At 29.7% G+C, this 25,773-nt stretch overlaps 7 protein-coding genes across 8 annotated transcripts; 3 read left to right on the top strand and 4 right to left on the bottom strand.

Annotated features, from left to right (window-relative positions):
- Window positions 1-1,696: 1,696 nt before the first annotated feature.
- Window positions 1,697-4,778, bottom strand: Uvop (ultraviolet-sensitive opsin). Its single transcript, XM_034327770.2, has 5 exons — window positions 4,408-4,778; window positions 4,097-4,312; window positions 3,076-3,457; window positions 2,694-2,878; window positions 1,697-2,516 (listed from the first exon to the last, which is right to left on the bottom strand). Exons 1-5 carry the CDS (start codon window positions 4,629-4,631, stop codon window positions 2,408-2,410), a joined length of 1,116 nt encoding a protein of 371 aa, XP_034183661.1. The 5' UTR covers window positions 4,632-4,778; the 3' UTR covers window positions 1,697-2,407.
- Window positions 4,779-5,090: 312 nt separating this feature from the next.
- On the bottom strand, window positions 5,091-10,053 carry LOC117605930 (FAD synthase-like). The gene is made up of 7 exons (XM_076689433.1): window positions 9,922-10,053; window positions 8,401-9,319; window positions 6,972-7,096; window positions 6,552-6,798; window positions 6,019-6,454; window positions 5,804-5,945; window positions 5,091-5,725 (listed from the first exon to the last, which is right to left on the bottom strand). Exons 1-7 carry the CDS (start codon window positions 10,039-10,041, stop codon window positions 5,291-5,293), a joined length of 2,424 nt encoding a protein of 807 aa, XP_076545548.1. The 5' UTR covers window positions 10,042-10,053; the 3' UTR covers window positions 5,091-5,290.
- Window positions 10,054-10,692: 639 nt separating this feature from the next.
- On the bottom strand, window positions 10,693-12,434 carry LOC117605873 (glucose-fructose oxidoreductase domain-containing protein 1). Its single transcript, XM_034327661.2, has 2 exons — window positions 11,611-12,434; window positions 10,693-11,545 (listed from the first exon to the last, which is right to left on the bottom strand). The coding sequence occupies exons 1-2, from the start codon at window positions 12,095-12,097 to the stop codon at window positions 10,872-10,874; spliced, it is 1,161 nt and encodes a 386-aa protein (XP_034183552.1). The 5' UTR covers window positions 12,098-12,434; the 3' UTR covers window positions 10,693-10,871.
- A 255-nt stretch (window positions 12,435-12,689) lies between these two features.
- Cds (CDP-diacylglycerol synthase) lies at window positions 12,690-18,474 on the top strand. 2 transcript variants are annotated; one of them, XR_013062425.1, is made up of 12 exons: window positions 12,690-12,959; window positions 13,575-13,699; window positions 13,775-13,871; window positions 13,954-14,130; window positions 14,507-14,709; window positions 14,981-15,137; window positions 15,216-15,368; window positions 15,456-15,587; window positions 15,661-15,795; window positions 15,875-15,991; window positions 18,250-18,334; window positions 18,422-18,474. XR_013062425.1 is itself a non-coding variant. In XM_076689268.1 (10 exons), the coding sequence occupies exons 1-10, from the start codon at window positions 12,891-12,893 to the stop codon at window positions 15,962-15,964; spliced, it is 1,338 nt and encodes a 445-aa protein (XP_076545383.1). In that variant the 5' UTR covers window positions 12,690-12,890; the 3' UTR covers window positions 15,965-17,910. The 2 variants fall into 2 exon arrangements, 1 of the variants encoding a protein (XP_076545383.1); XM_076689268.1 differs by lacking the exons at window positions 18,250-18,334; window positions 18,422-18,474 and having other exon boundaries at window positions 15,875-17,910.
- Window positions 18,475-18,778: 304 nt separating this feature from the next.
- On the top strand, window positions 18,779-19,827 carry UK114 (reactive intermediate imine deaminase A homolog UK114). The gene is made up of 5 exons (XM_034327662.2): window positions 18,779-18,919; window positions 19,029-19,189; window positions 19,359-19,427; window positions 19,516-19,571; window positions 19,674-19,827. Exons 1-5 carry the CDS (start codon window positions 18,837-18,839, stop codon window positions 19,737-19,739), a joined length of 435 nt encoding a protein of 144 aa, XP_034183553.1. The 5' UTR covers window positions 18,779-18,836; the 3' UTR covers window positions 19,740-19,827.
- A 3,063-nt stretch (window positions 19,828-22,890) lies between these two features.
- RpL12 (ribosomal protein L12) lies at window positions 22,891-24,075 on the top strand. Its single transcript, XM_034327999.2, has 4 exons — window positions 22,891-23,078; window positions 23,159-23,232; window positions 23,352-23,742; window positions 24,033-24,075. The coding sequence occupies exons 1-3, from the start codon at window positions 23,042-23,044 to the stop codon at window positions 23,736-23,738; spliced, it is 498 nt and encodes a 165-aa protein (XP_034183890.1). The 5' UTR covers window positions 22,891-23,041; the 3' UTR covers window positions 23,739-23,742; window positions 24,033-24,075.
- A 352-nt stretch (window positions 24,076-24,427) lies between these two features.
- Window positions 24,428-25,525, bottom strand: Der-1 (derlin 1). The gene is made up of 2 exons (XM_034327998.2): window positions 24,959-25,525; window positions 24,428-24,869 (listed from the first exon to the last, which is right to left on the bottom strand). Exons 1-2 carry the CDS (start codon window positions 25,395-25,397, stop codon window positions 24,559-24,561), a joined length of 750 nt encoding a protein of 249 aa, XP_034183889.1. The 5' UTR covers window positions 25,398-25,525; the 3' UTR covers window positions 24,428-24,558.
- Window positions 25,526-25,773: the final 248 nt, after the last annotated feature.

Here is a 25,773-nt window from a genome sequence, read left to right on the forward strand (position 1 = left end):
CATCCTTTCTTTGTACTTATTTATAGATCAGTTTACATTAAACGTTTATCGAATGGATAAACATAATTCTATTTTTATAAAATTGATCGAGCGGATTTCTTTCTTTTTATTTTAAATAACGCGGAACGTTACTTTTTAAGAGAGTCCTATCTACGTGATCACATTTTTCCATACACTAAATACATAAGTACTTTATATCAGAGTGGATAAGATTTTTAGAAGTCGAATGCGTTTACATGCACAACAACGTATGCAAAATTCAGTTGAATCGTTTTTAAGAGTTGAAAGCGTATTTTCGCGAATGTTTAGATATTAAGAGAGAAACGTGTTAACATGCTCACGTAGAGTAGAGAAAAAGATAAAGCGTAAATATCATTCGTATTATAACGATCGTCTAGCCACGGTATTCGTTATGTTTTTCCAAGAAAATTTTGCATCGATATTTTAACGAATATTTGAAAATATTCTAACCAATATTTTATGAAAATATTGAAATCAATTATAACTTCGCCGAAAATTTAAATATATAATTACAATGTGTGCTCAAAAATTCGGTCATCTTTTTTTTTTCTTTTTTCTTCTCTTTATGCAAGAATCGTTTTATAATTTTTTTCGGGAGAATACATAAACTTCCTTTGAATTTCAATGGTATTTATAATAAAGATGTCCTCTTACGTTTTTAGATGAACCCTCAGTAAAATACATATCTGTAATGGCATTTCTATTCATTGTTATCGTAGTTGTAGGAAAACAAATAATTGTACAGTTACTGATTAAACAGAAAGAAAATGGTATATATAAATATTACCTGTCGATGCAACTGTTTGGAAATTATTGTTACGCTGGACGTTCATGCCTGAAATAATTTTTAACATATTATCATCATTTTAACGTAGAACTACATAGGTATTCGAGACACTGGTAATATACTGGTAATATATTCATAAAATGCAAAAATTATTTCAGATTAACGGTATAAAATTTTACGTTTACCTAAAAATATTGAAGTAAACGTCTTGTTACATGTAACAATAATTGTTTCATATAATAATTGTTTCATATTGTTATCATGTTATATTGTTCGTGATATGTTATGGCCATCATTATAATTTAGCTTTATAAAATTGTTCACCTCTCAATGTTATCATGTTTTAATACCTGTTATTCAAAGATGGATCTTGATACCTGATAGTTGCTTGGAATTTCTAAGTAAATCAATGTCTTCTATGAACTAACAAAGTTAGAAGTAGAAAGTTCCTAGGAAAATGTACAGAACGTAATTTATTATTTATTGTTATAGTTATATATTAGCTGAATTAGTATTGAAATAGTACAAAGAAAGCCATTGCATAGACGTATGTCGTATTGAATGAGTTTATCAGTTCGCAAGGATAGCAGTGGAAAAGATTTCAATGAATTGTACAGTTTTTAAATTTTGTTAGAAGAGTATTAAACAAAAAAGACCTGTTTTCTTGTTGATTTCATATTTTAAACGATATACAAGCCTGAAAATCGAATAACTTTATATCTATTCTTTTTTGTTAAATGATTCAATAGTTACAAACATCCAATTAAAAGTTTTCAAATCTTTTTAATCGGACAACAATTTTCATATATATCTTCAAAGTTTGGACTTAACAAATATTTACTTGGAAAAAAATAAAATTAATAATTTTATTATATATACATTTATTGTATATAGTCAATTTTCAATAATACAATGCAGTTATATGAGAGGTTGTTTATCACATTATCAAACTGCTACTGAGATTAATTAATCAAAATTAGTCATCTGTTACACACGTTTCATTTTATTTCTACATCATTAAGGCCTACATTTGTAATTGTAAAAGGAGTAGGTAATATGTAAAAATAAATAAAGTTGTAACTTGTCAGTTTTTCTTGCTTACATAAGTTGTTATATAACCAGTTATATGTATACCAATCTATATCAATCCTTTTATCTATTATTTTTATTTCTAATCATTCTTTTTCTTATCATATTTGAAAATATAAATTATACATTTAATATGTAACAAATGATGTATATGAAGAAACGTAATTTCTGGCTAAAACCGATGCGATATATAAAAACTAATTATTCTCATTACCAGACTATTTCTTGAAAAATTCTACTTACCAACGTTCTTAGCACAGACCTCAATTTGCATAAAGGAAACGGGCACAAAGTGAGAGAACCACTCGGTAGATTAGAGCCGAATTTGGACAGCTCTAATAAGTTACTCGAAGAAACATGCGAAGAAATTATATATTGCGAGGAAATTGCTTTATTGCAGTTGCATTTGCTATAATACAAGGATCACTTGTTTTTAACAAAGTGGAAAGAAAATGTCAATTAAAACCAAGTATCTTTTGTTTTTTAGAAACAAGAGTTTTAAATTCAAGTCTAGCTTGATGCCGGTGGTGCATTTACTGTTTCAGTTGTGGTGCTTTGCGAATCAGATATGGGCTTCTCTTGTAACTCTAACCATGGTAATCGTTTTTGTAGTTCCAATCTATCAAAAATAATAATAAATACATCTCGTTTTATCTTTATCTTAATATTAATAATACATTTTAGTATTTATGATTACTTGAATAAGCATTGGATGACATAAAAGAATCTTAAGTCAATTCAATGAAAATTTTCAATTCTCTGATATACCTTACTAAAATTTATTACAGTAACTTACCTATATTTCGGATGACTTATGGCATATACATATGGATCCAAACAAGCAACAGCTTTACATGTGCATGCTGGTATCATTGTAACACCGGGTGTCAGAAGAGCTTTATTACCAAATGCTCCGATCATTGCCATTACACCATATGGAGTCCACGAGAGAATGAATAAGAAGCAAATTGTAATGGCAGCCTGTGAACAAACATTTATGTAAATATACTTCAAACACGTATACACTTTTTAAAGGAAAAAGCTTTAAATTATAGCACACTTTTTAAGTATTAAATACTCAGAAGTTATATTATAAGTCAGTTACATAATGTAAGTATGTAACGTTGGAACTTTAATATTTTGTTCAAATATTTGTTACAGTAATGAAAACAAAATACCTTAGCTATGCGAATCTCAGCGCTCTGGCTACTCGTGTTCGCATTACTCCGTAAACTGTCGACATTCATCTTCTTAGCTTGTTCACGTAGCGCTTTCTCATGATTTACTACATGACTGACGATTTGACTGTAGTAATAGATTATAAGCATCATTGGAACGCAATAGGAGAAAGTGAATATAGTAGCAACGAAAATTCGTATTTCATTCGTGTCGGTCAAGTAATCGAAGCTGCAGCTGGTGAGAAAGCCTTCGGGTACGAAACGTCCCCAAACACCCATGACGGGCATCAGTGCCCAAGGTATGGTATACGTCCAGATTAATACAATGAAAAGCATCACTTGCCCGCGGGATAACTTTCCATCAAGCGGCCTTGCTATTGTACTGGAATAAAATAATGTAAAATATTACTAAACGATGCTTTCAGTTTACAATATACAAAATTTTTTTATTTAGAATATATTAACAATTTGTTTTTCTTCAATTATTTAGGTTTTCAATGTCGTATTAATCTGGTATCATACAGTAGTACTTTGCTTATTATACAGGGTGTCCCAGAAAGAGTGTGAGTCCTTAAAGGGGGTGGTAGCCGTGGTGATTCTGAACAACATTTTCCTTTGCGAAAATGTTGTTTGAAGCTTTGTTTTCGAATTATTAAGGAAAAAACACTGGCCAATCCGAGCGCGCATAGAGCGCGGGCTCAGGGACGGCAGCCTGGATCCTGCTATACCAGCAGGGTGCCGAAAGTGTTCGTTCGCGACCTAGGCCAAGCCCATTTTTCATATCCGACGCTGTCGTCCCTGAGCCCGCGCTCTATGCGCGCTCTGATTGGCCAGTGTTTTTCCTTAATAATTCAGAAACGAAGCTTGAAATAACATTTTCGCAAAGGAAAGTGTTGTTCAGTATCACCCCAGCAATCTTCCCCTTAAAGGACTAACACTCTTTCTGGGACACCCTGTATAAACTTTACAACTATCATTTTAATTATTTTTTTGTTTAAATTAAAGTAAATAAAGTTCATACCTATATCTATCATATGCTATTGCTGCATTTGTTATTGCAGCACCAATTCCAGTCAAGGAACCAATTACCGCGAATATTTGACATCCTAAGTTTCCCAAAGCGAAACCAGTGTTAAAGGAATTGTATATAAAGATTGGAGTTTTGATCATCATGAAGAAGTCACAAATCGCAAGATTCACAACGAACATGTTTGAAGGTGTCCTCAGTGATTTGGCACTTGAAAGAAAGAAAATGGTAATAAAAAATTGGCGTGATTTATATCAATTATTTATAACTATTAATTGAAACTTTTGAACAAATAAATGACTTACGCGCAAAAGATCCATATCACCAAGCCATTGCCAAGTAAAGCAAGGAAAGTAAAAAGAATATATAAGAGGGCCAATAAATAATGAAGGGAGGGGTTCGGCTCAGGAAAGACCAGCCAGTGTTCCGGTATATGAACTAATTCTTCAGGGGGAACGTTCCATCCCAGCAAACGTGGTGGTCCTGCTGGTAAATATCTCGCTTCCCAATGAATACTGTCGTTGGACATGTCGTCCGCTCCGTCTGCCAGCCCCTCTCCTTGATACAGTTGATCAACCAGCTGTTTTATACCATTCGTTCTACCCTCTTGAATCAACGAAACCCTAATCCGTTAGCTTAGCTGGCTTCACACAAGGATCAGCCAACGGATTATCCCCTAGTTGCTCTGGGTCAGCAGAAATGTGCGTCAATGTCGTAAAAGTTAGTCACACAGATCATCAGTCTGCATTTTGATTTTATCAAAGAATACACTTTCAAGTTTCATATTCTTCATTTCCTGTCCTTAACGTTTTCTGTTTTATTCTATACAGAAATATGAATATAACTTCAATAAAACAGAAGTTTGATATTTCAACATGACCCACCTTTAATTTTTCTCATACTTATACATTTATAACAAACAAAAAAAAAACAACAATAATCTTAAATTAACAGTATACATTTTTTCATTATTGTACTACTAATACTTTCTTCAATAATAATTTTACTTCAGCAAAATTCAATGGCTATAGTTATAAACGTAAAATACTTAATTTAGAAATGTTATATGTATAGATATGTGTGCGTGTGTGCATGTGTATGTGTGTGTACATATAATATACTAAAACAGTTTTGTCTTTTTCCTAGTAACATAATATTTGCAAATACTGTAAAATTTTGTCTACATTTTTATTCACTTATTACTCTGCCTTGCCTTTCAGCAGATTCATCGGTTAGAGTATATGCTGGAAGATACGATGACGAATTGTTAGGATCTTGTAATCTTGGATTTGGTACTGTAGTTGATTTCGTTCCCAAACTAGTATATCCTTCGTCATACAGCGGACAATAAGGTACATTGTGCTTCAATAAAAATTTCCAAACCTGATCATACGACCAGTTTAAAATTGGATTTACACGAATTAATTTTGGCCAATTTGGATCGGTTGGTGTAAAAGCCTCTACATTTTCAGAACCAGGATCGCCTTTTCTCATTCCCATTAGACTTGCTTTTAAATTTGTTCGTGTATTTAACAGCGAACGCAATGCTTCCTGCATTGGTGATTTCTTCTTGATCAATTCTAAATTATAATACTGAGCAGCTTTCTCTACAAAATAATCCACCTATAATTGTTTCCAGAATTTCTACGATTATTCTACAATAATTCAAAAACATGTTAAATATTTTGAAATTGATCTTACCTCGGGAAACGGCTCAGCTGTTACATATAGACATAACAGTGATGAAATGTTTTGTAATTTTGCTACACAAGCTGCCAGGTGCAAAACTACTGTACAATCTTTTCCACCATTGAAACTTATAAAAATTTCTTCTGGTTTAAACCTAAAACAGATATGTGTAAATTCGTACTGTCACTTGTTTATTAAAAATAATTATCAATTTTTTAGTTCCTTACAATTTGTAACAATCTTGTAAGACGTCCAAAGCGCTATATATATGTGGTTGATTTTCAGCAGATTCAAAAACCATTCTCGCATGATATAGGCTAAACCCACTATTCAAATTTAGAATTTTTTGGATTGGTAATTTATATAAAAGTTCTGCTTTTGCTTCTAAGACATCCTCCTTTTTTCCTTCTAATGTAATTCTTGTAAAGCATTCAGGTGCTGGCTGCGGATAACTTCCAATGTTCACTTTTTCTTTCCAATGTTCTGCTTGTTCATCCAATATATTTACTATTGACAATTCATTTAAATTAATGTCTATCTGTTCGAAATGCAAAGGGGTACGCCCTCTTAATTGTGGCACGATCACCTCAACAGCAAGTTCAAAATATTTTGGAGAGCCTGGTAATATGTATACGTTTTTTGCTTTTACAACAGCATATTTGTCTAAAAATTAATATTTGTTTATTGTTACATTCAATTAATAGATAGCCATAAATTGCTTTTTACTAGATAAAATTAATTAATCCATTAATTGACTTACTTGATGAATAAACATAAATAAGTTCACAAGGCCTTGGTACAATAGTAAGACGGCCGGCTTCTTTTTCATTTGGAAAGAGATTTGCACAAATATCAATTAATTCTTCATGAGGTTCAAGTTTTAATTCCAAAGCTTTAGCTATAGATTTGTATGTTACATCATCGTGCGTAGGTCCAACACCACCAGACGTAAATACAACAGAATATTGTTTGGAAGCATCGCGTACAGTCTTAGCAATTTCATCTACCTAACACAAAAGGCTACATTACACGTAGTGAGAATTTAGACAAAAATTATAAATACATAATTATATATTTAATTAAGTAATAGACTTTGAAAACAGTTTGGAAACTAATTATATTTGAAAAGATTTTAGAGTTGGTTTAATTGATATAAAGATAATAATGAATTAATACACACTATATCAGGGATCACAGTTACTTTCTGAAGCTTAATACCAGAAGCTCGTAAACGTTTTGCCAAATATGATGTATTTGTATCTACAATCTGTCCACGTAAAATTTCATCTCCTATTACAACTAAGGCTGCAGTTTCGGTGATCTCCATTATCAATGATTTTCCTATATAAATTGAAATAAGTTTATATAAGTAATTATGTGATACAATTTATCCTTTCGAATATATGAATAATGACTAATAAAATAAACTTCATAGTTTATTCATTTAGAACTTAATTAAAATTACTGAAAAAGAATGATGATACATTAACATAGAATAAATAGAGCTAGGTGTATCGCAGCGTCTCTCATTTTGCTTGAATAAAAATAAAAATTAGGAGATAAGAATTGACTATATAACACATTATGCTTGTGTCTTAAATTATGTTTATTTTATATAATAAAATTTTTGTTTTATATAAATTTACATAACTTAGAATTTACAAAATTCATCTTAAACTAAACGTATCTATTAAATTTGTATTTTCTCAATCATGGAAGTTGTTATATCAGTCCGTATCGGTGTTGCATTGGACATTTTCTTCTTTTTTGTCTGCTTTACATTATTTATTTTCATTTTTGGTTTCGGTTGACGTACCTCCTTGCATAGTTCTTGAAGCTGTTCATCTATTTGAGCTGTTTTATTCTTGCACCCCTTGTCAGCTTTGTTTTCTTTTAAATTCAACTATTGAAACGAAGGGAACATATGTAAGAAATTACAGAATAAATGTATTAGTATGTACGCAACAAATATCATGTTATTTTATTGTAATATGTTAAATTGAAATAAAAATTTATACTGTTTGTAGGAATTCACTTACTTTTTTCAAATTGGAAGTAACTTTTTGTGCTTTTGCTTTTAATTTCACACTACGAACAGTCGCTACTTTGAATACATTCTTGTTCTTTTGCTTTCTTTGCATTCCCTTGTTCTTTCCCATTATTTTCTGTAATATTATCATTCGTAGGTTCATTCAAATTATTTTTCATTTTTAATTTCTTCATTGCTGGCTCCTCGCCTTTCAAAATATTTTTAGTCAGTAGAAATGATACACGAATCATTTCTTTAGCAGGAGCAACATTTCTGACATAATGTACATTGACTAAAGAATCTGAATTTAATGTGCAACCAAGTTTCTCCTCTACCAGTGATCGCGCAACATTACAAGCATCTTCGCTTTTATTTACTTTTACAAAACAATATAGATGTACGATCGGTGGTTGATAACACATTTGTTTAATTTCATCTGAGTTAAACCAATTAAAAAACACATCCAAGAAATCAACAGCAAAAGCCGGTAGATTCATAGCTATGTGTTCGCAACCCGCTTTATTATTAACTCTTCTATTTAAAATATCAGTTTTAACGACGCTTCTTAAAAAATCTCTACCATCCATGTTAAAAGACTTAACATTCGCTTCAACTTTATTAATTTTAATATTTCTCTGAAGCCATTTGTAAGCTTCAGGATTTAAATCATTCGCAAATACTTCAATTCTTTTACGAGCAGCAGGAATAGCAAATGGTCCAACTCCGGCAAACACATCGTACAAAACATCATTTACTTTCATAAATGTAATCAAATTTGTATGTTCTGTACTTAATCGGGAATTCCAGTAAACTTGAGAAAAATCTAATTCATAAGTACAACCATGTTCTTTTACAGTTGTAATGGTATTCTTATCCCCTGCCAGAATTTCCATACTGAAATGTCTAAACGTTGTATCAATAATATTTATTTTGTTCACTACTGTTTTAGCAGCTGGTATAGTATCAAGATAAATTTGACCAATGATAATTTTATATGGTAAATGTACTTCACGCAAGTTTAAATGCACAATGTGACCTACCAAGCTGTATGATGTTGGAATTTCAATTCCTTCAGGCAAAATAGCCTTCAACATATCATACGAATTCCAATTATCATAATTCAAAGTAACTTTTGTCATTCCAAAACATTTGTAGTCTTCTAACAATACTCTTTCTTCTTCTACAAAATCTTCAAAACATTTTATCAATAATGGATTTAAATACATGATAACTTCATCGTTCTCTTTTTGAATCGGTTTAAAGTTTCTCATTCTAAAAAGATACTTCTTAAAAACTGGTTTTATTTTTGAAATACTAATATCACGATATTTTAAATATGGCAATTCCACAGTGGTTTCAAACGCTGCACGATTCAAACATGTCATTCCTCGTACTGATTCCGGAGGAACCAGCAAAGAAGTCATTGTACTAGTGTAAAAACGATACTGAGCCCAAAAACATCTCTTGGCTAATGTAATTAACCAACGACTTTCACCCATCTATATACACATGTATAAGATTATATAATGTCCACAAATGCAATACCCTATAAAGAATTTCTAGTTATTGCATTTAATGAAATTCTTACATGATTTAGTACATGTTTTTAATATAGTCTATTAAACAATGAAACTTGAAAAGTTTTTCATTGTACAGATATGTACTACTGTATCTTTATTAAAATAAATAAAAATAAATGATAGAAAATTTTATGCTTTGATACTTTATACTGCCTTATGATAAGCTATATTTATAAATCTATATTGACTACCAGATTAATATTTTAATTTTCTTTATATACAAATACAATGATAAAGTTTATAAAAATAAACTTTTCAATAATTAAAATCTCGTTTTAATAAGATCTGCTGAAAAAAATGGTAGTAAAGATCAATCAGCAGAAATGTGAAAAGAAAGATACCAATAACAAAAACATGTAATTACTTTATTATGAAATTATTATTTTATGAAATATACTATAATAAAAATATGCGAGTTCTTTTAAAGTCACATTTCATAAGAACTCGTAAAAATATCAATGCAAAATTAATTTTTGTTTGTACAAATTAATATACAATATTAAAAAACAATTGTTATTTACCTTTATACTTCTTGTCTTTTTGTTGAATCGAAATTGGTTCCTATCCAGATTAAAAAAAGTATTACATATGATGAGGTTAACAACACACGTTTGATTCTCAATGATTCTCAAACGTGTCATAGAATACGTGAATCAAACTACATATATAAACTTATATATTTTATTTATAAAAATAATGTACATACATCGCAATGCTTAATTAATTTTTATTTAATTAACAGATAAATAGAAGATATTTTTGTCTATAATGTGTCTATATTGCAGACTTTAAGTTATTAATTTTATCGAAAATCATAAAAACGTACAGTTTTGTAAAGTATCATTAATCATAATTTGAAAATTGCGTAATTTAATATTCCATATAATAAAATTTGTATGTACAAATGTGATTGAAACAATCTGAATTTATATTAATAATTGGTGATTAATATTACCAATAAATTATCTTCTATATATACACCCCAAAATTATTTACTAATAATAATTTTTTACTGTAATTTTAATTTTAATTTAATTTAATTTACAAAAATTAAACATTTTCTATTTCTCTATCTAGAATATAGTACATATGTACATTGTAAAATTACAATAAATACGGAAAATAAATTAATAACAGACAGATAGAAAAAAATGAAAGATATATTAAAAAAAAGTATAAATAATCTGATTAATACATAAACAAATATTTGCATAATTTACACATTTATATTTACTATAAGCTAAACAGTTCTATTAGTATCTACTGTATGTACATGAATAAATTAAACATTTTTTATTGGAAGAGCAGAAGAAACATAATCTAAATTTTAATTTGAACTTTAATTTATAGCTGCCACGTAAGCAATAGTTATAATACAGTTATTTTTGTTCGTAATTTTTCTTTATTAATATATTACTATCTATTAATGGCGAAAATTTTTAGTTAATTTAAAAGCAGTCTCAAATATCGTTTATATTGAAATAGCTGTGGCTCTAACAGCTGCACTTAATAATGGATTTGGATCCGGTTCTTCAGTTAAAATATTAACTTTTACCCATTCTCGTCGTTTGTTGCTTTGTCGCAATGCATCAATAACTGCTTGTACATATAAACCATCTTCAAAAGATGACGCAGAAAATACTGGTTCCTTTATCCAACCTTTTTTGTCTTCAACAGATTGAAATGCTTCTCTTAACGCAGTGATCATTTTTCTTAATCCTTTGATATATGGTCTTGGAATAGAATCAGCAACAGGAAGAGATATATCTTGCAAATCATCCGTATCGCGATATAATATTTCTTCTTGTCCATTACGAGAACCATATAGGTCTCCACCGCGTGCAAGAAGATGATTACCACCTCCACATATTAATACTTCTTGAGACAGCTGACCTTGTAAATGGTTACTTAAAGTCACTGTTACCAATGTACCACTATTCAATTCCATTTGAAAACTACAAAAATCTGGTGATGTAACACGTCTTATCCCATTTATATGTTGGGTAGTTTGAGTAAAAGTACGAACTACTGCATGCACTCTTGATGCACGTTGACCAATTAAATGAAAAATTAAATCTATCACATGACTTCCTACTAATGCTAAAATTCCTCCACCCATTATATCATCGCACAGCCAATCGTACCCTATAAAAGTAAATGAAATAATGTTTAGAAAATGTTTAATGAATAATCATTAAAAAGTTACTAACCATTGTGTAATAAACTGCCCATATGTACTCTAACTTCTACAACATTTACAGGACCGTTCAAATATCCTTCTTCCAAAGCTTTTTTCATATGAACAAATGCTGGTAAAAATCGTAAACTATGGTTGACGATACTTATTAAAGAAGGATAATATTGTGCCGCTCTAACCATTTTTAGAGCTTCGCTTTGACTTAAACCAGCTGGTTTATCACATACAACATGCTTTCCTATTCCCAAAGCTTTTACCGCAATTTGCGCGTGTAAACTAGGAGAGCACATAATGAAAATTAAATCAACATCTTTCCTAAGAAGTACATCATCTATTCGACTGGTATGGAATGGTATTTCAAGATCACTGGCAACTTCTGACACTTCTGCCAATGTGCGTCCCCATATAGCTTCAATTCTGAAACCCTTTTCTCTCAGAAAAGGAATAATTATTCTAACAATACTTCCTGTACCAAATACTCCAATACCAGGTAATGTCATTGTAAACTTTATAACTTAGGCTACACCAAAATAACAATAATATTTCTTTGTTTCAACTTCAACTAGAAGACAGTTTGAATAATGTTATATCTTCTTGTTGATTTCCTTTGTTTTTTCATTAATTATGTATTTAATAATCAAATATTTTATAAATATCGTAAATATACAAAAAAAACATGGTACATACAACACCGTATAGTTTGTGCATTAAAGGTAGTATTTCATGTGTATTCAGTTCACAGATTAACGTTAGGTGAAATTTAATTAAATAGAACAAGACATATGAATATTGGAATTAATAAATTTGTATAAAATAATTAAGAGTTGGTTTATTTTCTGACAACAATTATAGATATTTTAAATTAATTCAATTTTTGCCATATTATTTAATTATATGTATAAACATTATTTTATGAGAGGAATAAAACATATATTAACGTGTAATTTATTTATTATACTTTTTTAGAAAAAATAAACACGTGTATTTCTTTCAATATAAATTATAAACGATATCGTGACAAAATAAATAGAGATTTCATTTAATTTTTTGTTATCATTGATTTTCCGAAGAGACACGAAACAAACCGAATACCAACGATGATTATGACTCTGCGCTAACCTGTCAGTTTGCTTTGCGCGAATTTGATGGTTGTTTGTCACGTCCGCTCCATTCAATGAAATACTTAAATATGTAAATATGCAATTGAATTGCAAAAATCAGTGGTCACAGTGTAATTTTTTATTTTAAATTTCTGTACGTATGAGGTATTATAAATCAATAACTTAGTACAAAATGTCAGAGATTCGTAAAAGAACAGTTGGAGATGCGTCGACAGAAACGCGGGATGTCAGTGATAATCAGGTAAACGGAGTTTTCTTTATTCCTACAATTTATTATTTTTTATTTGTACATTCATTTTTCATAGAATTAGATTCCATTGTTTATTATTGCATAAGATTAATTTATGAAATGACCTTTGTCTCATATTATATACATATATATCAACTAAATTAAGAGGTAATGACAGCTATTTACTAACACTAAATCATTCCGATTAATATACTAGTAAATACGATACTACTATTTTTACGATACTCTACAGTACAGTACTTTTACGACACTCCCCCCCCCCCCCCCCCCCCCCCTTTTTGTGGTTTTTTATTGTAAGCGAATTTATGATAACGTGAATTGATTATATTTATGCAATGTTTTCTTATTTCATTCATAACTCTATTGTTGAATGGTATTTATGTTTTTCTCGTGTAGAAATGTAGAGAGAAATTTTGTGAAATTATTTTTTAGTAGACTGAATAAAATTAATAAAATCAATGTTTACATATCATAAAAATATACAATACATATATTTATACATATATTGCATCTCTTTTATCCTAGTTAATCACAAGATAATATTATAGATTCCTTTTAAAGTTAAAATTATAGCAATATTAACAGTTTGAATTCTGTTTTATACAGAAGGAAGATGTGGAATCTGAGGATGATGCAAAATTAGAAGTGGAGGAATTGGGTAAAACTTTACCTCAAGGGACTGATCATACTCCGCACATTTTGGATTCAGTCCTTTCTGGCTTATCGGATCGGTAAAATTTATCGAGCTATATACTTGAAATGATGAAACATAAATGTTGAATGATTAAAAATAAAATTTCTTATAGATGGAAAAATTGGGTAATCAGAAGTATTTTTACCTTGTTTATGATCATTGGATTTTGTGGCATTATTTATGCTGGACCATTAGCACTGATGGCGACGGTAAATCTCATTTATAAATTTTGTAACATACACAAATTTCAAATTTATAAAACACTACATCATTTTGTATATGTTTTCATAGACGTTAATTGTGCAAGTGAAATGTTTCCAAGAGATTATTAACATTGGATATGCAGTTTATAGAATTCATGGTTTACCATGGTTTCGATCTCTTTCATGGTATTTTTTAATTACTTCCAACTACTTCTTTTATGGGGAAAATTTGATGGATTATTTTGCTGTAGTGATTAATAGAACAGTAAGTATAATTTGCATAATTTTATTTTGATAAGTTTTTCTTCAACAATGTTAGCTAACTATTTATTAATAATATTAAATCATGACTTAGTTAATTTAGAAAATATGTTTTTATGAACATATCTAATACTGACATAAAATCAATAAACAAAGCTTCGAGTATTACCTTTATATACTTTGTATGGCTTCCAGTTCTATTTTGTGAGGTTTCCATCATGTTTAAATTTTAAATTAATTTATGTTTTAAATATATATATATAAGTATCTGTTATCTTAATTATATATCACCAAAAAGAAATTATATTTATAATAACAAATTAAAACTTGATGTTACGTGTAAATTGACAACTAATGCTATTCTTTCATTTATCTTACAGGAGTATTTACGTTTACTTGTTACATATCATCGTTTTATTTCATTTTGTTTATATATCGTTGGTTTTGTATGGTTTGTACTGTCACTTGTGAAAAAATATTACATGAAACAATTTTCTCTATTTGCTTGGACACACGTTGCTTTACTTATTGTTGTGACCCAGAGTTATCTTATAATTGCAAATATATTCCAAGGCTTGATATGGTAAGTTGATTTATATAAATTATTATCATCTACGTTGCCGTAGTTAGGTAGAAGCCAGTGGGCTTGATCCTTCCAAGAATATGTACTGGCCCCTTTACCATTCTGAAACTCTAAGGTTCTAATCTTTCACAATTCTAAGATTCTCTCGTAAGATCTTATGAAACGCAAGATATTAAATACCTTATCACTGTTAAAAAAAGTAAAGGATCGAGCCTACCCTGGTCATCTAATACATATTTTATAATGATATATGTATATTTATTTGGTTCAGGTTCATTGTTCCAGTTAGTATGATAGTGATAAATGATATAATGGCATATATGTTCGGCTTTTTCTTTGGCAAAACACCTTTAATTAAATTGTCACCTAAAAAGACTTGGGAAGGTTTTATAGGAGGTGGTATTTCAACAGTAATACTTGGTTTGGTGGTAATGATATATTTATACTTTTTTTATTATACGATGTTAATGTATTCCACATTTAAAAACCTGAAATATATGTTTCAGATATCATACATCATGTGTCAGTACCGTTACTTTGTTTGTCCCATTGAATATAGCGAAGCCTTAGGACAAATGACAATGGACTGTGAACCATCTGCTTTATTTCAACCTCAAGAATATAATTTACCCACTAGTTTACAAGTTATGTGGAAAATGGTAATGTAATTATGTAAATCAGTAATGCGGTAATTTCTACACATACGATGGAAACAAAAAATATTTAATAATCATTCTTTTCTATAGATTAGTGGAAAGTCTACTGTATCTTTATATCCATTTTTACTCCATTCATTATCAATGTCAGTATTCAGTTCTGTAATTGGACCATTTGGAGGTTTCTTTGCCAGTGGCTTTAAGAGAGCATTCAAAATTAAAGTAATCACAATTGTTATATTTTTCTCTTATTTTTTAAGTAAATTACATGCTCAGTGATAATTCATAATTGCAGGATTTCGGAGATATTATTCCTGGTCATGGTGGAATAATGGATAGATTTGATTGTCAGTATTTAATGGCAACATTTGTAAATGTTTATATATCTTCGTTCATTCAAACTGCATCACCTCAAAAACTTTTACAACAGGTACAATCTAACAATTCTTTTGATTTTCCTTAATAATTTTCTACTGTAATTTTTATATCCATATTAACTTCATATATAGGTGTACAGTTTAAAACCGGAGCAGCAGTTACAGTTGTTCCAAACGCTAAAGGATTCATTAGAACACAGGGGTTTGTTAAATGTTTATTGATGTTCTAACATGGATAATAATTGAATGGTAAGCTGTATTACCTTTAAACAGCAAAAAAAAAGTTAGAAAAATTATTTCTAATATTTGTCTAAATATTGTACGCGATGTTTGTGCAAGCAGCATTAACAATATTAATCACGATAATATATTAATACTCAACTGGTCGCATGTTTCACTAAAAATTTATTGACTTTATATATTTGTATAACTTTACTTTGAAATTGTATATTATGCTTTCTAATATTTTTCTGAGAGTATTATTTTTTGTAATTACGAAAGCATCTTTAAACATTAAATTTAAATAATTCGTATGAAATTACACGTCAGTTAACTGTTGTTAATTGAACTTGTAAAAATTCATTGTTTCAGTTAAAATCATAAACTATTCATTTATATATAAGCGGCTAGTTAGATGAAATGATCATGATTAAATTTATTTTACAGTTATAAAAATTAAGAAACACGTAATGTAATACTTTGCAGTTCTTTTGCATTCCGCAACAAACAGTCTATTTTCTATCAAAAAAATTTGTATTAAACTGTGATGTTGATAGAAATTTGACTAAATGTTTCTTTTATAACAATTAAACCAAAGAATGTCAGATATACTGCGTGTTATATAAAAGAACTTCTATAACTATTTGTTAAATATCTTATAAATACTTGAAATATTTTTCAAACTTTCTTTTTTTAAATATTTTTCTTCATTGATAAGTTATAAGTAAATTTATCAATGAAAATTCATTCGCTCGAAATTAGATGTATGTATTTAAATCAATCAGATCTCAATATATTTTTAAATTGTAATTATGCATTTAAGAATTTTAATAGCAGATGCGAATCTCATTAAATTCATCTTTTGCATATAATTTGAAACAGTTAACAGTAGGTAACTTTATTTGAAAAACTAACGGACGTTCATATTTTTCAAGAAAAAAAGAGTAGCATTACTTTGTTATTATAGTCAGTTTATACGTTATACGTGTATCAATTGTTTGTAATTAATTATTATTGATAACAATAATAGAGTAAATTTTTACATTTTTTTTTTCTGTTATAATCAGTGTCATATAATCATTCATAATTTATGTACAAACATATCTATTATTCTGCAGTATTAAGTATAAAATATTTTCTTAAAGCAAGTATTTTAAATCTAACAAAATGTAGTATTGTAAAGAAATTGATGTTATATTTTATTACAGGCTTTTACAATATTTACATGTTTAACTACTCTCTGATACTGAATATGACACTGAATATTAACAAGAAAAGAAAAATAATTTCTATTTGCTCTCGATTCTGTTATAAATAATTTCATTATAAACAGAATTAAATGAAAATGTAACTATTTTTCGCAATAATTATTATAGTATCTTTTATTTTTTTATTTCTTATTTTTTTACAACTATGTATATCTTACTTTATCTTCAAAACTGAACAAAACGGTAAATTGCATACTAAACCACAAAATTCTAAAGAAATTTTCAAAGTGCTATGAAATATGTTTCAAATTATATCATTTTAAATTGTGCCAATTCTCTATAGAGGTAAACTGAATGTTTAAAAATATATAGTCATGCAAAGAAATGTCAGTGTGGCACAATTAATGGTATCTATCTGATTGCATTACATTTCCAATATCGATTTTATGTATGTTTTACATAGTTAATTTACATATGCTTTAGAAGCAAATCATACAATGTACCTAACTCAGAGTAAATACTTCTACTTTCCTTTATTATGAAATATTTATATATTGTTTTAATGTTGAATATATAATATTAAAATAACATATATGTGTATACAAACTGAAAGGAAACAGTAATAGATAAGTTATTTAATAGAGAACATAATAAAATATATGTATATGTATATAGATGAAAAATTTTTGTGAAACAACAAATATATTATTGTAATTATAGATTTTTAACTGAAGGTGACTTAAATTTAAATGTGTAACATATTTATGTAGTAGTACAAGAAAATAAATAAATTCTTGGAAATGTTAATTCTGTTAAATATATTGCTTATATATCTCGAATTAGATGAATTAATGTAGAATACTATAAAATTTGTTTATTCTAATGTACTTATAATAGTGTAACACGCATACCACTATATTTAAAAATTGGTATTCCATAATCATGTGATATATTGATTGTGACCATGTTTCCTTTATGTTATTATGTATTTTGTTCTGATCTGTTTTGATCAGCACTGTCAAATAGTAACCACAGATCCAACAAAACTGAACTGTGTGTATGTACGTAACATGTTTAAAGATTGCCAGCTCCTGTGAAAAATAGCTGCCCGCTAAATGGATCAAGAGGGTTTGGCGCCGGCGATAAATAGTAATTATCGTAAATGGTAATGGAGCTATATAACTAACAGACACGTGCAACACAAAAATTTGCGGTTTTTGTACTTACATGCTACTTTGAACGTCTTTTACAGATTTCTACTCTTTCATAAGATTTGGCCGCGTGGTACAGCACTAGTGCGACGCGGCAAGTAAAATCCCGTAAGCATTCTTTTTTCTTTTCCGTCAAAATTAATGTTTGAGAATTTCTACTTCTCCTATAACGCTATTTTCCTTACGGAAGTCTACATGTACACAGTATAATAAGTTGAAGTCTTATATATAAAACAAACTATGTATGTATTGTAATTAGATTTATACATGTATTCTAATTGCTTTTTAAAACATATATCTTGAAAGAAATTGTATACTGTACTTTAGATAAGATATTGTTCCAATAAGGGGTTAAAAGTTTATCAAAAATAAATGTGGATACATAAGGAAAGTACACAGTTGAAACTGAATCAGTTCAATTAAAATTAAAGACTGAGCGAGTACATTTTAAACTAAATGAAAATAATAATGGCTTCACAAAAAGTTGTAAGAAAAATAATATCAACTTCATTAAGTCCAAAACCTGTTGGACCTTACAAGTAAGCAGGAATATTATACAATTTGCTTATATTATTAATTTTTTATATTTGAAATCATATTATCTGGTATAAAGGATACTAGTAACATAACATAATTAATTTTAAATAGCCAAGCAGTACTTGTAGATCGTACTTTATATCTGTCTGGAGTTCTTGGTCTTAATATGAAAACTCAGAAGCTTGCTGAAGGAGGTGCTGTTGCTGAAGCTCGTCAAGCCCTCACAAATATGGGGCATATTTTAAAAGAAGCTGGATCTGATTATAATAAAGGTTTTATTTATTTTTGAAATGTATAACAGCAGTTTCTTCTGTTTGTTTGAATTACTTATCAAAATTGATTATCTTATCATTATCGTTTATCATTAATTTATAATAATCCAAAATTATTATTCAAGATTTATACCTTAAATACTATTTATTTTTTATGTTACATTTACAGTTGTTAAGACAACGATCTTATTACAAAACATGGATGATTTTTCTGGCATAAATGAAATTTACAAAGAATGTAAGACCCAATTATCTTAAATCTAATTTAAATTAAAAATAATACATGGATATAGACATATAATATATGTATATATTTCTTATTTTAGTTTTCAAAGAGAACTATCCAGCCCGATCCACATATCAAGTTGGAAAATTACCTATGGTATGAATTATTAACACTTTTAAATATTTAATAAATATATATATGTGTATAATTATAAAATATATGTATATATGTGATCTTAATTATAAAATATTCTTGCAGGGAGCTCAATTTGAAATTGAAGCTATTGCTGTCATTGGTGATGTAGAAACAATTTCAACATTATAAGTGATGAATGTTAAATTTGTAAAAATGTATATATAATTTTATACGTTAATAAATTTCAACCTGTTAAAATGTTCACATTCTCTAATTGTAAACACTGACATAATCAAACTACTTATACATGACAGTGACTACGAATGCAAAAAGATTGGACATGCCTTTGTTTTCGAGAGGTAACAAGACCGAAAAATTATTAAGATAATTATTTGACAAACTTGTATTTTAAAAAGACCGCCATAATCCAAGTATTTTTAAAATTCTACCGTCGCGCCAGCTGTACAAAAACAGAGGAAATTACTTAACAACTTACCGATCGGTTTTCCGAAACGTGTGGCGTCGCTGAGTGTTCCCGCTTCCGGCAGTTAACTTTTAAATTATTATTTTCATTTGTCTTCTTCATTCTCCTGGAGAATGACCAATAACCAATTTTTGGTTATAACCAATTCTTGGTTATGACTGTACCGACCCCTGCTGACCTGACGTTCGGTCGTCGGTGCTGAGCGGATTGCAGGTTTCTGGCGCTTTTTACTCGAATTTTTAAACGTTAATAACTGGAAAACAAAGCCGTAAACGCTATTTCGTTATTCTTGATTTTCGTCTTATTTTGATCCCTAGAATCACCCCTTAAAATATTGCCCATCTGTTGTCGAACACATATGTCTAAAGACAAATGTCCTGACTCATCAACGCCCGGCCCAAACTCCTGAACCTAGAAACATGTAATTCGGGTAGTGCATTCCTCTCATGACGTAGGCACCCACTAAGAAGGGATTTTTAGAAATTCGGGTAATTATTCAGATTAGGTTCCATCTCATCGATTCTGATGAAATTTAAATATGTTGTAAAACTCAACATTTTGAACAATTTTTCCTATACATATAACCGCCGCTCGGCCTTAGTTTTCGAGATATTTTCGAAAAATTGCTGCTACTATTACAATGAATTCTACGTACATATACCTATGCATCTATGGCGACGAATGCATCAGCAACGGACCACCGCTTATCTACTGTTTTCACAAACACATTGCGACGGCCGAAAAGCCGAAATGATGATTCCGAAATCATACTTACAATTAGTCGGTAGAACAAATGGTAATTATTTAGATTACAGACGGCACCACCGATTTCGATAATTTTTAAATATGTTGTAGAAATCAACATTTTGAACAACTTTTTCCTATACACAGGGTGTTCGACAACAGGTGGGCAAAATTTGAAGGGGTGATTCTAGGGGTCAAAATAAGACGAAAATCAAGAATAATGAAATAGCGTTTGCGGCTTTGTTTTCCAGTAATTAACGTTTAAAAATTCGAGTAAAAAGCGCCTGAAACCTGCAACCCGTCCAGCACCGACGACTGAACGTCAGGTCAGCAGGGGTCGGTACAGTCATAACCAAGAATCGAAACCGAATACTGCAGTACCGAGAAACAGAATAGCACGAGGTAAGTTTCTACTATTCAACGATTCTTGGTAATTTTGGCTAATTTTGATAGAGAAAAATATTACTTCTTCATATTACAGACGATTTTGACAGGAATATACAGGGTGTTCAACAACAAGTGGTAAAAAAAAAGTCCGTACTTATTCATATTACAGACGATTTTGACAGGAATGAGGAATTCGTAGAATAATGGCTAGAAGCAGGTGTTACAGAAATAAGAGATGAAGTAAGAGATAGTACAGAAGGAAACGAAGGCAGTAGGCACCATCGAGCTACAATATCAGTGATTTCCAAATTGCTGTTTGTCACAACTTGCACATTTAAAGAAAAATATCCCTTTCTATTTCTGAACAGTTCTGTATTCTCAGTACTTACAATACGAAAATAAAACAGGTTTAAGACATAACAATTTCAAGCATAGTTATGTAGTTTGTCAATATGAACAGATTTTAAATAAAACTGCTTACCAAACGATTGAACTTGAACGTGTGTACAATCGATGCAACCTAGAACTCTTGGAAATCGAGCGATTCTATAAAATTGCAATTGTTCTTTTTTCATTTCGTTATCTGTGATAGGAAATTTTATAAAATCTGGCGATTGCGTTAGTAACACGGTGAATAATTCGGTGGGCACTAGTAGTACTGACACCAGAAAAATCACCTGCAGATATTATAAAAGATCCTGTTGCATAAAATCTAAGTGTTAATAGAAATTGCTGCATTGGGGTCATAGGATTATTTCTGTAAAAATAAATATTTATATTGACCAGTAGTTTTTAGTATTAAGTATATACGGCATGAAGATAATTATAATTAAAAAATAAACATAGTATCTGTTGGATCGAAATGCTAACTCTTTTATGTTGTTTAATACTAATAAAACAATTTTTATTTAGGCGAAATCTCATTTTAAATTCAATGTCGTCCAAATCATCAAAATAGTTCATACGCAATTTAAATCTTTTCGGTCTTCTACTGATATGTCTTATGATATCTTCATCGTCGGATGATGATAAAATATTGTAATATGCCATAATAATCCACATGTAAAATATTGTGTATAGTGTATATGATACAGAATGTACTGTACACAACCTCAAATATTCAAAAATTGGCGTTCACGATGAACGCCGTTCAACTGATTTGAACTTGTACTAGGGATGTTCGATTCCGATTCGATTCTTTAGGTTAAAAAATCGATTTTTTGAATCGATTCTTTGGTATTCGATTTTCCCCAAAATCGATTCTTTAAGATCGGGTTTTTGCCCTCGGCTTTTTATATCGGCTTCTTGGTTTTGAATTTTTAGAAGAATCGATTTTTCTAATCCATAAAAACACATTCACTCCTAAAAACAGTATAAGAATAGTGATTAACATATAATGTTGCGATCCTCGCCGGTGTGAGTGAACATAGCTACAGAATCAATTGTGAACTAGGCTGTATGGAGCAGAATCAATTGTGAACTAGGCTGTATGGAAAATTGAATGTGGTGCCTAAAATTGAATGTAGCGCGTTAAACAGTTTTAGGATTACTTCAGTATAATTTAAGCAACGCCAAGTAATTAAACGCTCGTATCATTACTCGATCCGTGATGATCTGTGAGCGCTTATAGCGCCAAAGCAAACATTGTGAGTGATACTCATAAACGTTTTCAGCGCGTGAGCGCCCAAAGGGAACGCAGCCTTACTATGTTACATTTGTATAGTTAATGTTACATCGATCTACATATCCGGTCTCTATAACCTCTCCAACCTTTTCTAACTAAGGTTTAACGTGAGGTAGTCACGTTTTTACGTTTTCTTCGAAATCGTATTTCATCCACATTTCTATTTAGCAATTTTATATAACATTTACTAAAATGCCTCCAAAGTTTGATCCTAATGAAATTAAAAAAGGTATGTTTTTAATTTAAAACTTTTTTGTACGTATTAAAATAATACTCAAATTTATCTAATGTATTTGTGTGTTTTATTAGTTTATTTGCGATGCATTGGAGGTGAAGTAGGTACGACTTCATCTCTAGCCCCAAAAATTGGTCCCCTTGGTTTGGTAAGTTACATTTAATCTTAGTGTATTCATATTGTTCAGAGGAAAAATTTTTCTTTGAATTGATGCATATTGTTAAAAATGTTTTTATACTGTGTAATTAATGTTTTATCGTTGTATAGTCTCCTAAAAAAGTTGGTGATGACATTGCCAAAGCTACGACCGACTGGAAGGGTTTAAAGATTACAATACAGTTAACAATTCAAAACCGGCAGGCCACAATTTCAGTAGTTCCATCTGCTGCTTCTTTAATAATTAAAGCACTGAAGGAACCACCAAGAGACCGTAGAAGACAGAAAGATATTAAGCACAATGGAAATTTGTCATTTGATGACATACTTTCTGTTGCTCGAACAATGAAACCAAGATCCATGTCAAAGTATCTCAGTGGCACAGTTAAGGAAATATTAGGAACCTGTCAGTCAGTTGGATGTACAGTTGAAGGCAGACCACCTCGGGATCTTATTGAAGATATCAACAGTGGAGAATTACAAGTTCCTGACGAGTAATATGGTAGGTTTAGAGCTCTTTGCAAACTTTTCATCACAATATCTTATACTATTGTGTACTGTTTCTATTCAGTACAGTATTAGAAATTATTATTGATATCGTGTTGGAAAGTATCTGCTCTGAGCTCTTGGTAGGGGTTAGCATCCCATCCACCTAATTAGCTATAGTGATACCTTATGGTATTGCTATAGACTATCAGGAATATTGCTACTGAGGAGAAAACCTCAATAATAAATCATCATTTACTTCTTATGTATAATACTTTAAGAAATGTTACATTTTTATTGTTTCAGATGTATCACAAGGGGCAAAAAATAAAAATGTTTTAAAATTGTAGTATGTTTACATACATATTTCTTTTCTACCTAATAGACTAAAATTTAAAACCTAGATACCTAAATATTTTTTCTATATTTTGAGATTAATTACAGCAGTTATACTTAATAGTTAAATAAAAAAGGAAAACATTTAGACGGATACGATAACTTTTTCTTATAAATTGAAGATAGAAAAAGAAGTTATTTATCTGAAAATTTTTAACTATTAATCTATTTAAAAATAAAATACATTAAGTTACAAAATTTGGTTATAAAATTACAAGTGCAGTAATTCTTACACAAACAAAAGTTTATCATATAAGAAATTTTACTTTACATTTTTAATTAAATTATTAACTTAATTTATATTGATAAATATTGTAAAACATATTCAAAAAATAGAGTTACATACATTTTATATAGTTTTTTTATATTTCAATAATTTTACTCAAATGAAAACAATGGAAAGAACTCACATAAATGTCACATTTCATATAACAAATTATTGTCCTAACACGTGTCCTTGTCCCCAATTATGACCACCGAATGTATTTCTAACAGGTGCTTGTGGCCTCTGAGTAGATGTAGCTCCAATCCATCTCCAACCGCCTCTTTGAGGTGGAAAATATGATTCAAGAAATTTTGGAGTATTTAGTAATTCTGGCCCACCAAGTTCTTGAGGATATTTAAACTTCAGGAATACATAAAGATGTCCAACTAAGATACCAAATAGTTCCATCATACCGCCTCCAGAAATAATAAGATTAAATGCAAATAACACCCATGGTAAATACATTGCCTTAAATTGTGTGCCTGTTAATTTAAAGAAACATAAACATGAAGGTTTAAATTGAAAATATTAAATATTAAAAAGCATTAATGTTATCATAGAAAATACATACCGAACCAGAAATTAACGATAGCATCTTTATTTAATTGACACCAAACATACAATATACTGAGTACCATAGGATCCATAAGATATGGAAATTCACCAATAATTCCTATGATAACGCAACATATCCAATTGAATAAGAGTAAGAAACAATAATCTGCTGGCCGTCCATCGTATTCTCCACGTTCTAACCTCAGCGAATAATTATATAAGAAATAACAATTTATTAAGAAATGAAATCCTGTACCCGGATTGAGAGGATAAAAGAAAACACTGGTTGCTGCTCGCCAAATCTCAAAGTTGTTTATGAAACGCTCCTTTATAAGTATCAGGGAAAGTGGACTTACTAGTCCAAATCTTCCTGCTAATGTACAAACAGCAGTACATAATAACCAATATCTTGTGAAAAAGGGTAAAGAATTAAACCAATCTCTTACATCAGACATTTCTGTAACTTTAACTTAACTAATGCAACACCACACTACACAAGTAATTACAAGCAACCGAATATCGGAATGACGTGTGATTGTTTAGTGACCATTAGTGACTAAACAACGACACCATGTGGATTAGGTTAGAAAGTATAACAACAAATATGGTTCCTATGCAAAAATTCCCCTTAACCAAATTTTTTGTAGGTACTTACTATATGTAGTAAATAGTTTTCTAATAATATTTAGAATATATTTAAAGGAAAATATAAAAAGTTTTAAAAAATTTACTTTTATAAACATGTTACAAAACATATATTTATAACCTTAAGTTGTAAAGTGTTTATGGACATTCATATTCGTAGTTAATTATTAATGTTCAATGTGCAGC

This window comes from Osmia lignaria, chromosome 2, assembly GCF_051020975.1.
Source record: "Osmia lignaria lignaria isolate PbOS001 chromosome 2, iyOsmLign1, whole genome shotgun sequence".
Taxonomy (NCBI): Eukaryota; Metazoa; Arthropoda; class Insecta; order Hymenoptera; family Megachilidae; genus Osmia; species Osmia lignaria.

Excerpts from the sequence above, each read along its gene's own strand:
- Uvop (XM_034327770.2), bottom strand. The coding sequence starts at position 4,631 with ATGTCCAACGACAGTATTCATTGGGAAGCGAGATATTTACCAGCAGGA. Across the intron at positions 4,313-4,407 it reads GTGATATGGATCTTTTGCGC|TGCCAAATCACTGAGGACAC; the intron begins GTAAGTCATTTA and ends CTTTCTTTCAAG. Across the intron at positions 3,458-4,096 it reads ATAGCATATGATAGATATAG|TACAATAGCAAGGCCGCTTG; the intron begins GTATGAACTTTA and ends ATTTTATTCCAG.
- Der-1 (XM_034327998.2), bottom strand. The coding sequence starts at position 25,397 with ATGTCTGATGTAAGAGATTGGTTTAATTCTTTACCCTTTTTCACAAGA. Across the intron at positions 24,870-24,958 it reads TATCGTTAATTTCTGGTTCG|GCACACAATTTAAGGCAATG; the intron begins GTATGTATTTTC and ends TTAAATTAACAG.
- RpL12 (XM_034327999.2), top strand. The coding sequence starts at position 23,042 with ATGCCTCCAAAGTTTGATCCTAATGAAATTAAAAAAG. Across the intron at positions 23,079-23,158 it reads TCCTAATGAAATTAAAAAAG|TTTATTTGCGATGCATTGGA; the intron begins GTATGTTTTTAA and ends GTGTTTTATTAG. Across the intron at positions 23,233-23,351 it reads AAATTGGTCCCCTTGGTTTG|TCTCCTAAAAAAGTTGGTGA; the intron begins GTAAGTTACATT and ends ATCGTTGTATAG.
- UK114 (XM_034327662.2), top strand. The coding sequence starts at position 18,837 with ATGAAAATAATAATGGCTTCACAAAAAGTTGTAAGAAAAATAATATCA. Across the intron at positions 18,920-19,028 it reads AAACCTGTTGGACCTTACAA|CCAAGCAGTACTTGTAGATC; the intron begins GTAAGCAGGAAT and ends AATTTTAAATAG. Across the intron at positions 19,190-19,358 it reads TGGATCTGATTATAATAAAG|TTGTTAAGACAACGATCTTA; the intron begins GTTTTATTTATT and ends TTACATTTACAG.
- Cds (XM_076689268.1), top strand. The coding sequence starts at position 12,891 with ATGTCAGAGATTCGTAAAAGAACAGTTGGAGATGCGTCGACAGAAACG. Across the intron at positions 12,960-13,574 it reads GGGATGTCAGTGATAATCAG|AAGGAAGATGTGGAATCTGA; the intron begins GTAAACGGAGTT and ends TGTTTTATACAG. Across the intron at positions 14,710-14,980 it reads ATATTCCAAGGCTTGATATG|GTTCATTGTTCCAGTTAGTA; the intron begins GTAAGTTGATTT and ends TATTTGGTTCAG.
- LOC117605873 (XM_034327661.2), bottom strand. The coding sequence starts at position 12,097 with ATGACATTACCTGGTATTGGAGTATTTGGTACAGGAAGTATTGTTAGA. Across the intron at positions 11,546-11,610 it reads GGGCAGTTTATTACACAATG|GGTACGATTGGCTGTGCGAT; the intron begins GTTAGTAACTTT and ends TTACTTTTATAG.
- LOC117605930 (XM_076689433.1), bottom strand. The coding sequence starts at position 10,041 with ATGACACGTTTGAGAATCATTGAGAATCAAACGTGTGTTGTTAACCTC. Across the intron at positions 6,455-6,551 it reads TATTTATGTTTATTCATCAA|ACAAATATGCTGTTGTAAAA; the intron begins GTAAGTCAATTA and ends ATTAATTTTTAG. Across the intron at positions 5,726-5,803 it reads CAGCTGAGCCGTTTCCCGAG|GTGGATTATTTTGTAGAGAA; the intron begins GTAAGATCAATT and ends AAACAATTATAG.